General features: G+C 34.1%; 1 protein-coding gene across 1 annotated transcript in view; it reads right to left on the bottom strand.

Moving 5' to 3' along the window:
• Pkn (serine/threonine-protein kinase N) overlaps nt 1–16,428 on the bottom strand; it is a 173,501-nt gene that overhangs the window by 134,718 nt on the left and 22,355 nt on the right. Inside the window, exon 5 of the mRNA XM_081764973.1 lies at nt 12,059–12,213. Within this exon, the coding sequence (XP_081621099.1) occupies nt 12,059–12,213 (155 nt within the window). The remainder of the gene's footprint in view (nt 1–12,058; nt 12,214–16,428) is intronic.

Genomic DNA, 16,428 nt, shown 5'->3' with positions numbered 1-16,428 from the left:
TGTACATATGTTGTGAGGAATGAGAAGGAGATTTATGCTCATATGCGAATGATGCGCTGTGTAGAGAGCGCAGGTTCAGCTAGTAATATATTAATATGTAACATCATATTTCAACGAGTTCAATATTATGTAAACAATATGGAACATTCACGTTTACCTAAAATAAATTATAATGAACTAAATAATTATTTTAGAAATACAAAACTTTCTTTAACTACTAATTGTATTGATGAACAATACGGTAAATTGATACAGTATATGTCAGATGGGATAGAAATATCTAAATATGAAAGCACGCGTAAGATCTGTAGGAAAGAATATAAACCTAAGTCTCTTTGGATAAACGAGGAATTGTTAAGTTTAGTAACAATGAGAGATAAATATTACTCTTTAATTAAAAAGTTCCCAGATAATACAGATATACGTAATGAGCATAGAAAACTTAGAAATATGGTAACAAAGTCGAGAAGACAACTGAAGAGCGAGTATTATCACAAAAAAATACACGAATCTTTGTCAGACAGTAGGAAATTTTGGGGTATTGTTAAAGAAATATTAACTAATAAGATAAATAATGATATAGATTGTATACAATTCAAAATAGGAAATACCTTAGTTGATAATGAACGTATACCAAATGTGCTGAATGATCATTTTGCAAATGTTGGTAAAACACTAGCATCAAAGATACCCTTAATGGACAATACAACTTTGAATACGGGTATACCATACAACCGCTCATTCTTTTTTACGCCAGTTACACACATGGAAATTATTAGAATTATTAGTTCGCTAAAGAAAAAAAGAAATCAGACAAAAGATGGATTACATAATGAATTTTTAATAAATTGCAAGGGCACCATAAGCCATACTTTATCTGAATTAGTAAATCTTTCCTTTACTCCAGGCGAATTTCCAATGCAATGTAAAACTGCCAAAGTCATTCCAATTTATAAAGGTGGAGATAAGTTAAATCTGAATACTTATAGGCCAATATCAGTATTAAGCTGCATTTCCAAATTAATTGAGAAGTGTGTACATAATAGAATGGTAACTTATCTAGAGTCTATAAATTATTTTTATAAATATCAATATGGTTTTAGGAAAAAATCAAGTACCTTAAATGCTATAACTGATATAGTAGTAGAAATTCAAGAATGTTTGGATAACAATAAACTTGCTGCAGGATTGTTTATTGATTTAAAGAAAGCATTTGATACACTCAAACATAACATACTGCTTCAAAAGCTAGAAAATTTAGGATTCAGAGGTATCTCTCTTTCATGGTTTAAAAGTTACTTGTCTAATAGGTCACAATATGTCTTAGTAAATGGAAGTGAAAGTAATGAGGCTCAAAGAGTATGGTGTTCCATATTGGGACCGTTACTGTTTTTAATTTATGTAAATGATATTCATCTGCTTAATGTAAGAGGTAGAATAACTTTATTTGCTGATGATAGTGCTATATTCTATAAAGCTGATACTGTAGAGGAACTAATAACATACATTAAAGAAGGTTTATCTACATTATATCATTGGTTATGCATAAACTCGTTGTCATTAAATTTAGAAGTCTCATTATATAATTTTTCACAAGCCGTTGCCAAAGATAATTCTTTCTAACAAAATTGGAATTAAGAATTTGGAGGTGAAATGAGTCGAATAAACTACATATTTTGGGATAATAATAGATCAACATCTAACTTGGGAATTACATATTAAAAATTTAGAAAAGACAACTCCCATTGTAGGTATTATGTACCGCTTTAGAAAAACCCTAACAACGAACTTAAGAATGGTATACAATGCATATATACAAAGTCATTTGATATATTTGTGTATTATTTGGGGACATGTTAATAAATCAAAAATACAGACATGTTAATAAATCAAAAATACAACCAATCATAATATTACAAAAGAAAGAAATTAGAGCAATGTATGGTCGACCTATGGACTATCCAAGTAAGAGTTTATTTATGAAATCAAATATACTGCCGTTCGATTTATTAATTAAAATTCAATCCTGTATGTATGTCCATAATGTACTTTCAAAAAATATACATAGTAACCTACTTTTAATAAAGAGGAAAGAGGTATATAATTATAATACTAGAAAAAAGAATGATATTGATACTGATAATGTTAATACAACAAAGTATGGTATAAATAGCGTTAAGCATAACATTACACAAACTTATAATAGTCTACCAAAAGATATAAAGGACATAAAAGCAATACATTTATTTAAAAAAGAAATCAAAAAACACTTTTGGAATAAATTTGGTGAATAATCTAGTAGCCATAAAAATGATAAATAAAGACAGTGGATACTGACACATTACTACATAAAAAAATAGCAAAAAGAAATACTTAGACCCTTAAAGTGAGCGATTGCTCGTTGGGACAACATTTTCCATCTTCTACTATCCACATGTTATACCTGTCAGTCATAGGTAACTTGGGGGACCAGTTCCCTTCATAATTTAGAAATTTTAAGTGTGGGAAATCTGGAAGACCGATTTCCATATTAATGACGTATATTAAGTGTGAGAAATTAGGATATTATCAAAATAAATTGTAGGAAATTTGGATTTCCAAATTCCGTATAGTATGGTATTTATGTTACTCTCTTTTTTTTTTTCTTTCTTTCTTTTCCTCTTATTCTTTTTAAAGGACGTGTGTTAGTAAAAATATGTTTTGATTGTAATGGTATAATATATTGAAAACAAATGTAGATATCTTGTATAAATCTTCCAGCACTGGTCCAAATTCTGTAGCAACTCTCTTGCATAATAAATAATAATAATTACGCACGGGCAGATTATCCGTTTCGCGAATTATCCGCGGTCCTATCCTTTCCATTTTTTTCTTTTTTTGCAAAATATTGTTAAAGAACCTCAACCACAAATAAAGATGATGTGTTTTAACACACACACAAAATAATAATAATAATTGACCAACTCTTGTAAGAAAGTAAACAAACTTGTAAGTACAGAAAACTACTGTTTATTAACTAATAACTGTATAGGAGGCCCATTGTTCAAAAGCATTTTCGTATTTCCTTTTCCTTCCATTTTGCAGATCCGCGGAATTTGCTTATCTGTGCTTGCAGCCCTACCCAACTCCGCGGATACTCGGAGTCTACTGTATATAGCTGTAAGCACCTGTTGTCGCTGGTCTTAATTAAAAACCTGGACAAAGAGTAAGCACCAGTCGTTACCCGGTTTTAATTCAAAATCTGAATAAAAGAAGAAGAAGAATGTCTTAAAGGAATTGCCCTACAACCACTAAATTGCCCAGGTATTTATTCTTTCCTGTTTTGTAAATATACACACCACAACAATACAATGTTGGTTGCACACATGCAAGGCGTTTCGGAGCATATTAAATCCGCAAATTTTCTACCAGAAAAAAACTGAATAATTTTAGGCCTGCTGACCACCTTCCCCCCCCCCTCCCCTCCTTTACCGATAATGAAGAAACTGGTTCGTACGCTATTAGATCTGGTGAAGATCTATCCGTATCAAGGTTGTGAAAAAACCCAGAGTTTCTTTCAGAAAACTCAAGTCCAGTGGGTTTTATTTTGTAAAACTGCATTTTTATTGAGCAATGGGTTTTACCCGGTAAAATTGGGTTATTGAGCAAAATTGGATTTTATTAAATTTTCTACTACATTTAAAGGTGTATTCCTACTTAAAATATCACTTAATCATTCATATTCTATTGTAAACATTTGGAGTGAAATTATCGTATTCATTGTCGCACAAAGTAAATCCATGAAGATCCATCCGCATTTCAAGGGGCACATATTGCACCTACCACTCGATTGTATTTCGATTTCTACAAAGGAGGAAGTAGACGATTTTGTAGAGTAACGAAAAGGTTGGTAGTTCTTTATAATATAGAATAGGATTAAAATATCCTATATACCCCATCATGCTCAGGATATAAGGGCTAAACGTCCTGACTGAAGATTTCTTTAACTTTTTTGAAAACATTCCAGGTAAATATTAGGATAGTACATCAAGTCAGAAGTGAAAGAAAACGACTTTACTAATCCTTTGATACAAATGCTGTGTGATGGATATATATCGTCAATTATCATCTACTACAACCTATATGCTTGTTTCAAGATTTATTTTATTTTATTTTTTACGTCCAGAGGGTATAACGTTATAACAAAATGCATTTTCCCCTCTTCGCTTTCGACTATATAGGGTGATTATGTTCCTTGAAGTTTATGCTTGAAACAAAGGCACAAGTTTTGGGGCAGCATAAATGCGTGGAGGGGGAAAAAGGAAGTTTATCTATGAACATTAAAGGATTTTCAGTCTTCCTCTCTTCCCATCCCTTTCCTTACATTCCAAAAATGTTATATGATTTAGTTCTGAGTCAAACAAGGAAAATGCATGTAGTTTTAGCTGCTATTTATGAGGTTTGTTTCATTTTATTATCGAATGGTAATTGAGTGGTATAATTTTAATGTAATGCATGGTATATAAGAAGGATAAGAGAGGAGAGGAAGACTGGCTTCCATTCTCCGATAGTATCTCATTTATATTTTCAAACAGGATTGAGAAATATTTCTCTTGCAACTATTCTATGTATTGCAACGAAATCTGGCATATGCATTACGTATAGGCGATAGTATTTTTCAAGGTAAATCAGTTAGGGCACCTGTAGCCGAGGCTCCTCCAGACCATCAACTTTTTAAAAAAAGAGAAAAACGAAAAGAAATTTCCGTATTTATTTCCCATCTCGTACATCATGCACACATGCGCATGATACCATTTGAAACTGTGTTTTATTCTGAAGAGAATGATGCATTAGCCATGATACCTTCATAATTAGTATAGTGTTTGGAATCTCTTATTTTGTATACTCTACTTTTTCCTTATTTGCACATGAAATTTGGTATTGTCAAACAAAACTGAGAAATATTTTTCCCTCGTAACTATTCTAGATATTGCCGTGACACTTCACGCAGTCATTATGTATAGTCCGAAGGTAGATTATGTTGGGTACGTGTAGCCAAGGCCGCTCCAGGGGAGCACCAAATTTTAAAGAGAGAAAAAAAGAAAGAAATTTCCGTATTTACTCGAAATTTCCCTTCTCGGACATTATGCACACATATGCATGATACCATTTGAAACCTGTTTCATTCTGAGGAGAATGATGTATTAGCCCATGATACTTGAATGTACAGTAGCAGTGGCTACTTAACTGAAAGTGAACGTTTTACTATATAAAAAAATCTAAAAGGGTTAATTGGTTTTTAAAAAAATAAAAAGCTTTTTTTTAAGTGAAATGTTGGATTTTTTCTACATCTCATTTTCAGTTGTCAATTTGCTTTCTTACAACAATCGAAAAACCTTCGTTACATAAGATAATCATCTTATACGTCACATATTCCACCAGATACACACGAAGAATTCGAGAGTTCTTTACTAATTTCCTTTTTAAGCGAAGCGTTTGCAGTATCTTTGAAAATTATGATTTTTTAAAAAAAATGTACGTCTGTAATTATCATAAGAAAAAAGTTTTTGTTTCTTTCTTAATGCATCACTTTTTCGATTGGATGTGTAGTTATCCAAATGTAGTATTGAGAAATCCTTTTCCAAATCAAGCATTTTCAATCTGTAATTAACTGACACATGGAGAAAGACATTTTGTTATTGGTATGTACTAATACGCGAGTATGAACTACAGAAATAGTCGCATTGCATTTTGTCCTATATTACGGTTGGACACCGTTACAGCGAATCTGAATTAGAGCGAACAAAATCATTATGCATGTTTCCCAAACTTACTTTTCTTTCTCAATGGTATTCTTTTCTGAAGATGATCTTCTGATAACATATTTAAACTAGGCATGTACTGAGAAACACGATTGAAGAAACTAATAATGATCTCATTAAGATTATCATTTCAGTCCATGTTTTGAAATATATAAGGTTTTATGTGGGGAAAACTCCAATTACTTTGATTCGTGTACAAATTTTGGCGGTTCTAGGTTAGTTCTTTTTGTGAGAAAAGTTGATGAGACACACACAAATTACTATTTTTATATTATTATTATTATTATTATTATTATTATTATTATTATTATTATTAAAGATATATAGATAGATTATTTCAAATTATTACGATCTATTGTAAGTAAACTCAGATTATTTGCTAACTATAACTGCAACTAAGTAGTAAAATTTACAATTATACATGGCTGCGTTATACAATAAATGAAAATCTTTTAGTTTTACGTCCCACAGTTACATATATTCTACTCTGGGGCGAATTTCGTTCGAATTAGACATTGTATATGGATACTCTTAAATGAGTTTGCAGTAGAATATACAGATGCATAGCATCACGAATTTTCGAGAAAAATAGCAAAATCTCTACTCCACAGAAAGAAATTCTTAATTTTTTAACACATATCTGTTGAAATAATTATTTATTTATGTCTGTTACTTATTTAACTCCCTCGTTGCAATATTTTTCTTTAAACCTTACTTCACTTTTATTTAATAGTAAATTAGAAATAAACTACTATTTCATTACAGTTTATTTTCACACGGGTCGAGCATTTTTCAATAAACAAGGTTCCTTTTAGTGAAATCACTGTGCAAAATATTTACATACACAAAATGTACTGACTTCTCAAGACAAGATAACATGTTAATTTAATCTAAAATATGACTGTAGTCTCTTTGATATATCTGTCGTGTTTCGTTTATACTTCATAAAATTCACAGATCTATTTTTAATTGTCATGAACGAAATCACATTTTATTTTTAATATTATACTGCTGTTATTTTGAATAAGTAATTTTTTATATTAATTTACGCTAGTTTACATTAGAGGTTATGTTAGTTTGTATTTGCCTGTTTTGTCTCCAAGTTCACTAAAGACATAGTATACAACACTCACAGTCAATCAAATTAAAGATCGCTTAAGAGAAGATCGTGAAGGTGCTGGTATGAAATTAGGAGGTGCAAAGATATGGAAATAGGTAGAAGGCCTCCAGAATAGGACAACACAAAAACAAGTGAAAATGGGAATGGGGGAGATTATTTTGGACACGGACAAAAGTTGAGATGTTACTGACATCCACAAATAAAATCCAGACTGAAATAAGCACAATTTTGAAGGTAGTGTATCGTGTGTTACCTATGTTGTGAAGGAACTAGGAAGGAACAAAAAACACCTAGACCTGGCAGAACAGAAAATGTAGCCTATTGCGAGCTACAACTCAGGTTCCTGATTGACTTATTAAGGAAAGATAATCAACCTCAATAAATAAAATTAAAAAAAAAACTAGTGGATGAGCATGAGGCAAAAGTTCATCAAGGAATATGAAGAAGAGGATATCTGAAGGTGGCCTGAAGGCATTGCGGGCCCGTACTCAATAAACATTTACCCCAGTTATGAAGACAAAACAGCCTTGCTAGTCTAAGTTATACAGAAGCTAGAGCATTTAAGAACGGAGAAAGGGAAATACAGTACATTAATTTTAAATTTTAAAGTGAACATAAAATTAATATTATTATTATTATAATAATAATAAATAATAATAATAATAATAATAATAATAATAATAATAATAATAATAATAATAATAATAATAATAATAATTGGAAATGTATGTGATATTCTCCTTTGCTTTTGTTACGTAGTGTTCAGTAGTATAGAACTGTCATTTACGCAGAGAAAATAACCGCAATATGTAAGGCGAATTTCAGCAGAATCTTTGAAAAAACAATATATCATGAAGCACGTAAAATATAATACTGAAGTGAAGGATCTGGAGAGTTATTTCGACGTATGAACAGGCAATATCTAAGGTGTAGGAAAAATATATGAACAGTGAAAAGTAGCAGGTCGTCAGACACCGTGTGGTGCCAAATATTAATGAGTGGTTTCCATCTCATGAATGATGATGAAATATTTATGCAAAACGGCGCACCTTGTCATAGATCAAACACTGGGCGAGGAATTTGTTTCAAGAGGCAAGTTCTTTGCTCAACAATAGGGCAATAGTCCAGCTGGGAAACACTTTAAACATGAATCCCATCGAGTCCTTGTGGCACGTGCTGACACAAAGATCAAAGCTACAATGGTCTACAACAAAACCCTCACTGATAAAAACACGCCTTTACAATTTAGATAGGGTACGTTGAAGCTTTAATAGTTGAGAAAGGATGGGTTATACCAAGTACTGATATATAATATAGTATCAATAACTTCTCCTACATGTACTTAGAGAAGAAATAATTGTTTTTAAGAATATGTTTCAATTTTCCATCTTTGTAATAATTTGTCTACGTCTCTATTATTCACTAATTGTGAATTAATCATAAAGTGCTTCACATTTGCGAAGATTCAACAACAAATGCGAACTGCTAGCGTCAGGTAATTAATATTTTAAGACAGATTCATCTTACTTTGCTAAGAAATATCCTGTTTTCTTTCACTATGCTACCGCCAGCATAACTCTCAATTTCAATGGGGTACACACACCTCCCGCTCGGTATCTTATGCAAGGCGTACCGACATCAATACTGGGTGCCGCCACTATAGTATATGGTCAAATGTGTAGCACAGATTATGGTGTTAAAACTCGGTATTGAATGATCTTCAAGATTATATACAGTTCAGATGCTTCAGAAATTATACAAACAAAATTTTCTAACGACCATAAAATATGAAGATCTGGTTTAGAATTGAATATGGCAAACTGCTTAGGTACATTGGCTTCTAAATCACAAGTGGTGCTAGTGAAACTTAGGAAATACACGCCTGAATATCACAATAAAACAATGTTGCACATAAAAGTATGATCAGATCTTTCGATTTACATCCTAAATTAGTCAAAAGAAAATTATTGCTCACCCTGAAGTTAGACAAGATAACGACAGTGTTAATTACTCGACAGATTTCCATCTACTCAACTTATGATCTATGATTCCAGCAAATAGTCTTTCACGTGGTGTTTACTTTTACCTGTTCCTTCCGTGTCATTCACATTCATTATTTCTTATTTTAAGTTTAATTTGTAACTCGGCAATCTCAGTACGGGTTGCTTTGAGTATTGCTAGTATTTTCATAAAGTACAAGATACACAATAATGTACGAAGGATCTAATTAGGATGACCGGATTCATCATCATTACGGCTACTTCCATTGATATGAGTTTCCCAGTTCTAGCTATAATCACGAAAAGAACGAATCAGTATGCCATGTACCTTATCATTTTATTTATTAACATTATATATTGCATACATCACAACGTTTTCTTAATATTGTATTATATTTAATTCTATAAAAACATTTATAGTGAAGCGTCTTCCCTAAACATAATAATTTCAAGTCAATCCGTAAAATGTCAAACAACAAACTAACACCTAGAAAACAAACTATTTTCATTCTCTTCTAATTATCATACATCACGAAACTAAAACTTTGGTACTCATTGGCCAACCTTAACTCGTAACTTAATTTCCTTAAAAAGTATGACGAAGTTTGTATATGTTTTAGTTTCCTGCTTTAAAACAGACCAGTTAAGGTTACCACCTACAGCACCAGCTAAGAAAAAGTGATTTATTTGAAATCTCAAAACGATTTCATTTTATGAATATATATTCTATTAAATTCTATTCTGCTTTTAGCGTGTTAAATTTTCTAATGTTTACTAACTGTAATATTCAGTTACAGAAAACAAAGGAGCAATACCCGCCACTGCATTTTTACTATTCGACGTTCAATTATATATTTGATGTCAAAATGAATTTATCTAAACAAGGTAGTGTTGATTACTATCCAAAGTCACCTAAAAAACTTTGCTTTCAAAGCAGGAAAAATGATTTTATTTTTTTAAATCAACGAAACATTGCGTGCGTGCGATCACGGCTGTGTTGTCTGTTCTACCGGACTGAAACGCCATTACTTCTAGATTTCTTGATCGGCAGCGCTTTACCTGTATACTCAAGTAGCTCCCACTTGTCTGTACGGAATTGGGTGAATAAAATAATATCACTGCACAAAGGAGAATCGAATCGATATTGTAATAAACTATATCTCTAGGAGGTCGGTAAATTTAACCCATTCGGACAATATCCTCACCGGTACGGAAGTTGTCGACAAGTGCATCTCTAAGTGGACGGTCATTATTAAGCATTATTAACTATAGAAATGAATTTGAGATTCACTGCCCTAAAACTGCTGCACATACTGGCTTCAGGATTTCATTAATCATGGGGATTTTCGGGCGGAAATCGGTTATGATGTCGCCCAACATCAGTAAGCCACAATTACAGACAGTAAGCCACAATTACAGAATAGTTGATATTCTTGGATACATAGTCAATAAAAAAAAAAAATAAAATAAAAAAAAAAAAAAACCTAAGATTCCATATTTTCTATATTTCTGTTCGTTCAAGAATCATGGTCACCAACTGTCACTTCAGAAGCTAGAAGACATTAGTTAAACATTATTTTTGTTGTTTTGTCCTGTAATAAAATAAAACGAAAACCAAGTGTTTGCAAAAACCACTACGTATGATTAACAGCGTACGGTTGAATTGTGTACATTTAACGTTACAAACTGAGCTTACCAAGAAATATATTTCAATTAATAACAACGAGAATCTGTATATAAAAAGACAGACATAGTAAAATAAACTCAAGTGACGAAGTTTCCTGCTGTAGTGAGAAGTAGAGTGAATTTGTTACATAATAAAACAAGCCACACAATTATGGTTCCTCAATTTGTAAAATTAAATGCGCATAATTCCAACCTTATAGTGTTAATCATACATAGTGGTTTCTGTGAAAACTTGGTTTTATTTTAATTTGTTACAGGACAAAGCAAAAGGTAAATAATATTTAACTAGTGTCGTCTAGCTTGTGTAGTGGCAGTTTGTAACCATGGTCCTAGACCGGACAGAAATATAGAAGATATCGATTCTTAAAGAAAACGCAATAGCTACAGTTGCAAGTTATGTGAATGTTTTATAACCATAGATAGTGTTTTCTGACGTTCAAAAGACCTTGTGTTCCGCTCTCGTCAGATGAATACACGTCGAACATTGATTTGTAGGCTGACTGTTGATTCAACTACAAACAGGGCCTGAGATCACTGAAATCAAGTCATGATGCTGTTGACACTACTCCTAACGGTGTCTTCTTTGGCTGACGTCAATAGCACCTAAACTCCAGATCTCCTTGTAAAAGGAGATCTTTCATAAAGACTCCGAAGATTTTGATACCATCAGTCTTATGACCTCAATGTGCTCGGAAGCCACTTAAGATGTGGACAAGGTGGAACAGAACCTAACAATTAGAGACATCTTGCTGATTTGTGACTCTTTCATGCACTTAGTCAAGTTTTCGCGACACATCATCTGTCCGTTGGAATTAATTCCACAAGCGGGACAAGATATTTATCGGAATTCATGGCTCGGGTAATTTCTACCTATATCTAGTTTGCCTCAATTGGGGGGGGGGGGAGGAGGGACATCGCTCTCCATTTGACAAAAATGGTTCAAATGTGGCCATTAGCCTATGACAATGTTAACAATGCATCACTAGAACGGACCATTACAACCGCTTATCAACTTCTGAAACACTAGATGAATGAATGAATGAATGAATGAAAAAAAACTGCTTCGACATTGAAATATCTGCACAGACTAATATTCTAGAACCTAACAAGTAGGTATTTCATTGCACCTCCCAATTCTGCACACGTGTGTACATCTATGCACAAATGCTTTCATAAATAACTGCATTTCATAGCTCAAAAGTTCATCAACTTTTTAATAACATTACGCAAGGGAACCTGTACTGTGTAATTCTAAAGAGTCGAAACACTGTCTTACTATCCACTTCACGCTTTGTGATTACTAAACCATAACATTCCACTTTCGAGTTAGTACAACATAACGCAGTCAGTTTCGAGTCTACTTTAACCTTAATACCTGAAAAATTATACGTACGTATTATAATGCAACAATTATTCGCACTGCCATGACAACAAAATATCTGACGACCTACCTCTTGCAGGGCCTTCTTATCAGCAATTTTCGAACTCTGAAGAAGACGAATTACATTCTTTGCGCCTTCTACAACAGCTGCTTCTATCCTAAGCCGATGTCGTAATTCTTCGACTCGATCTTCTAAGAGTGGCTCCAAGTTTTGCTCATACTTCTCTGTAATGAACAATGTATTTATTGGAGAATAACTACGTGCGTACCTTACATTGTAACTCTACAGTTATGTAACAATAAAAAAAAAAAAAAAGACTATTTTCAGAAAGTACCTATGTATCGTACCACTAACCAATCCACTCTACAATTTAGAAAAACCTTGTATGTAAGGTCAAATAAAAAAAAGAGATAATACGTCAATCAGATTACAATGGCTATCGCAGTTTAAGAAACAAAAATAAGGTAAGTTAAATACTAGGAAGATTATTTGACACACTTCAATGAAGTTTACAGACGGATAGACATGACAGAAAAAAAGCTATTATCTATTCTATTACGGAATAATAAATATTCAAACTGGTGAATGTATACTAATAGAGTAAATTAATTCATGATCCATGTGAAACTCCGGTACACACAAAACACTAGAATATAAATCAGAAGAATATATCATCACGGAGTCTAAAAAGTTATGACCCTCTTGCACACGAGATTCCGTTAGTGTCCCAAATCTCAGGGTATAACAGTCGCAGCGGGTCACGTTTAACGTCATTTGGCAATTGACAGGAGAAGCTAGTAAATGTACACAAGGAGTTGAAATTCTCATAATCAGACGTAAAGTATTATGCCGTGAAGGTGGGTGAACTTTTCGCAAAACTGTGTTTAATTTTACAATTTTTGTTTGATCAAGGCAGTCCCGTTAAGAGATTTGTGTTGTTTATGGGCAAGATACGTTATCAAAAGCAACAGCCAAACGATGGTTTAGTCGCTTTCATTCTGGAAATTTCGGTGTCCAAGATGCTAATCACAGTGGGCGACCAATCATAGGAAAAGTAGAGCAAGGGCGGCATGTAAGCAGCCATGACATGGCCAATATTCTAAACATCCATCATCAAACAGTATTAAGACATTTGGAGAAAGCTGGTTACTGAAAGAAGCTCGATGTTTGGATGTCACACGATCTGACTCAAAAACGTTCACTCGATCGAATTTTCTTATCTGCGAATCTCTACTGAAATGTACTGAACTCGAGCAATTCTAAAGTAGTTGATCACAAGTGATGAAAAGTGGATAACCTACAACAACAATGTGTGAGAAAGATCGTGATCGAAGCGAGAAGCAGCTCATAGTCTACGGCAAAGCCCACTCTCAAGCCCAGGAAGGTTATAGTGTGCTTTTGGTAGTACTGGAAGAAGATCGTGCATCAGAGCTACTACCGCCGAGCAGAACGATACACTCGTACCTGCACTGTCGACAATTCGCGCGAGTGCACCTAGCAATTCAAAAGAAACGCCCGAAACTGATTAACGGAAAGGGTGTCGTATGCCATGCTGAAAATGCCACACCGAATACATCTTTAACGACCCGCAAGAAATCGACAGAATTTAGCTGAGAGGTTTTCAGTATGGCCTGGCACAGTCGAACTATCATTTGTTTTGATCTCTGCAAAACTTCCTAATGATATGGTAGTTTCAGAAGAGGCCTGTAAAAACCACAGAAGTTTTATAGCGAAGGGATTATGGTGTTACAGGAAAATTGCGGAAGATCTGTGAACAAAATGGTACATACGTGGTTTCACATTGTTATTTTCATATCACATCAAATGTATTCTCAATTTTAACCTCCAAAGCTCAATACTTTTAAAACATCCTGATGTATAACTCACGACATAAAGAACTCGAAGTTTTATCGCAACAGAAAATAATCTAGCTGGTGGATCCTATCATTATTTACTTCTCTGTTATTCAACATTACAATATTATTTCATCACCTTGGCCTACCTAAGAGTCTTTCTTGCAGAGACTCTCCAATACTTTATGTACTCAAAGCATACTTAAAATGTAGAATAACAAACTGTTCAAAATTCAACTAAGTACGATAATTTCTGAAACATTAATGAGGACACAATCTACAAATCAAATGCTGCAAACTAACTGACCAAGTTGTTTAATGGTCATTAGGATCATATGATCAGGACTGTTGTAAAATGGTGACCTAAACTTTTCATTCTGGGAAGAAATGAAACTGCTACCACTAAACACTCAAGTTATGGCTATTACGAAGTTGCATATTATGCAAAAAATGGATGAAACGACCAATTTGCTTTTACACCATACACCCAGTCTAGACAAAAGTACTTATACAAATTTAGGCCATCGTACCAGTCAGATGAATGCTGCCAAAACGCGACATATTAGATGAAGGTAGTATAGGTTATGATGGTTTGATATCACATGTTATATCTCGCTACTGTTTTGTTGTCTCAGATGAAGTGAGGTACAAACGAGAATAACCATTGTGAGTTTGCATAACGCAGATAATACCAAATTGATATTCAACTTCCTGCAACCCATTGGGATCACTCGTATGTTCATCTACCGGGTCATTGAGAAATACCAGCAGGCATCTACTGTTACAGACCATCCACGTACTGTACAGAACACATAGGCTACATAAATGTGTGCACCTGACTGCAACGAAATCCGTTGTGGAAGCAGAATGTCATGGCAAAAGAAATGAGACTACATTCATTAAGCATCCCTGAATACTGCGTGAGGTTCTACGGGCTCAGATCTACAAACGCCGCAAAAGACATTTCCTACCTCCAACGCTACAGCGAAACAGTCTTAAAAGCACAGCAGCTTCTTCAGCGGTTCGCAAGTGATTTATAACACCATCTTGTTTAAGGTCGAAAAATCTTCACCAATGAATAACGTTTAAAATGGTAGGGTATATGCAACATCGTCAAGGAAACCGCTGCGTTCGCTTCAAGAGAGCATCAATCGTAAAATTTCGCCGCAGTGATGGTGTGGTGAGGGTCTCATATCATGAAGTCACAAACCTCTACTTCTGCGAAAGTAAAATGAAAACGCGTGTTATCAACTACATGTTTCATGTTACGGCAATTTAGTTGAGCCTCAATCACACTCTGAGTACTCATTGGGTCTTCAAACAGGATTCGACCCGTAAGGCAAAGTCGATCCGAACAGGATTCCCGACTTTATCACGGAGGACGAATAGCCAATTGGCAGCCAAAACATTGGACTATGATCCAAACTGGAAGCCGCAGTCTTCTGGAGGCGACATCCTAACATTGCATCCCTTGTAGAAGCAACAGCAAAATTTCCCTTGGTAGTGGTACGTGCTGCCATTGACAACCCGCCAACGTATTTAGTTAATGATTTGTGTGACTGCTCACGACGGACATTATGAATAGCATTATTAATACCTATCCCTTGTGTATTCGAATGAAATAGTGAAGTTCAATATTGTCATCTTACTAATTAATGCCTTCCGGATTCTTAGACCATCCCTTCGAATACTGGAATGATATACCCTTCTTTAAAATTTTAATCCACAAGCACGCCTATTAAGTAGAGGCGTTGATATAAGCAAATAAATTATTGTGAAATAATTGGTGCCATAATGGAGTGAAACGGAATTAAGTTAGCGATAAAACTCGCGAGAAATGCGCTTGGAAGCTGAAAGGACATCTTTCTAATAATTTTTTAATCTAATTAAATACATAATTTGAAATTAGCTGTATAAACATATTTGTCACGACAATTTGAAAGCTGTTACGCAGAGCTCCTTTACAGACACGCGTAGTAACTGCGGGGAAAATTGTCGTGACGATTCACATCAGTTGAATCATTCTCTACCCTATCCTTTGAAGGACAAACCTTTCTACCCGCACCAACATTGAAGTGTTTGTTGTTCTTCGATAGGAGTTTAGAGTCTCTTTCAGCACCGAAGCTACATGAGACATGAGCCTACAGTTTCAGGTGGAATCCGAACCACCAAAATGAGTTCAACTTTTTTTAAGGCTCTATTGCCGGAAATTGAACACGGAACCCTGTACACTAAAGGCGAGCGCGCTCCCCATCAAACCAGCGCGGAGGGATGAAGTATTTACAGTGCTGTCAAGAAGCATGACCACGACATGCACGTCACAACTATAAGAATCTGGCAAATTATAAATATTTAAAAATGTTGATTGGTGAGTCTGGCCTTGGCAATTATGTGCTTTGGCGACTTGTCTTTGAGACACGTCCAAAAGATTCTGCTTTTAACGTAGTTTTGACACTAAGAGAGAAATACACCACCTCATATTTCAAATTATTTTAGAAGAAAAACAGCCTTAAGGTTTTATATTTTACTAGCTCTTGAGTGAACGGCAAATTATTCCAACTTAATCTACCGATACTCCTCTTAATT

This window comes from Thermobia domestica, chromosome 7, assembly GCF_964235325.1.
Source record: "Thermobia domestica chromosome 7, izTheDome1.hap1.1, whole genome shotgun sequence".
NCBI classification, from domain to species: domain Eukaryota; kingdom Metazoa; phylum Arthropoda; class Insecta; order Zygentoma; family Lepismatidae; genus Thermobia; species Thermobia domestica.
Note: the sequence above shows the minus strand (reverse complement) of the source record. Positions and strands in the feature narration are given on the sequence as shown.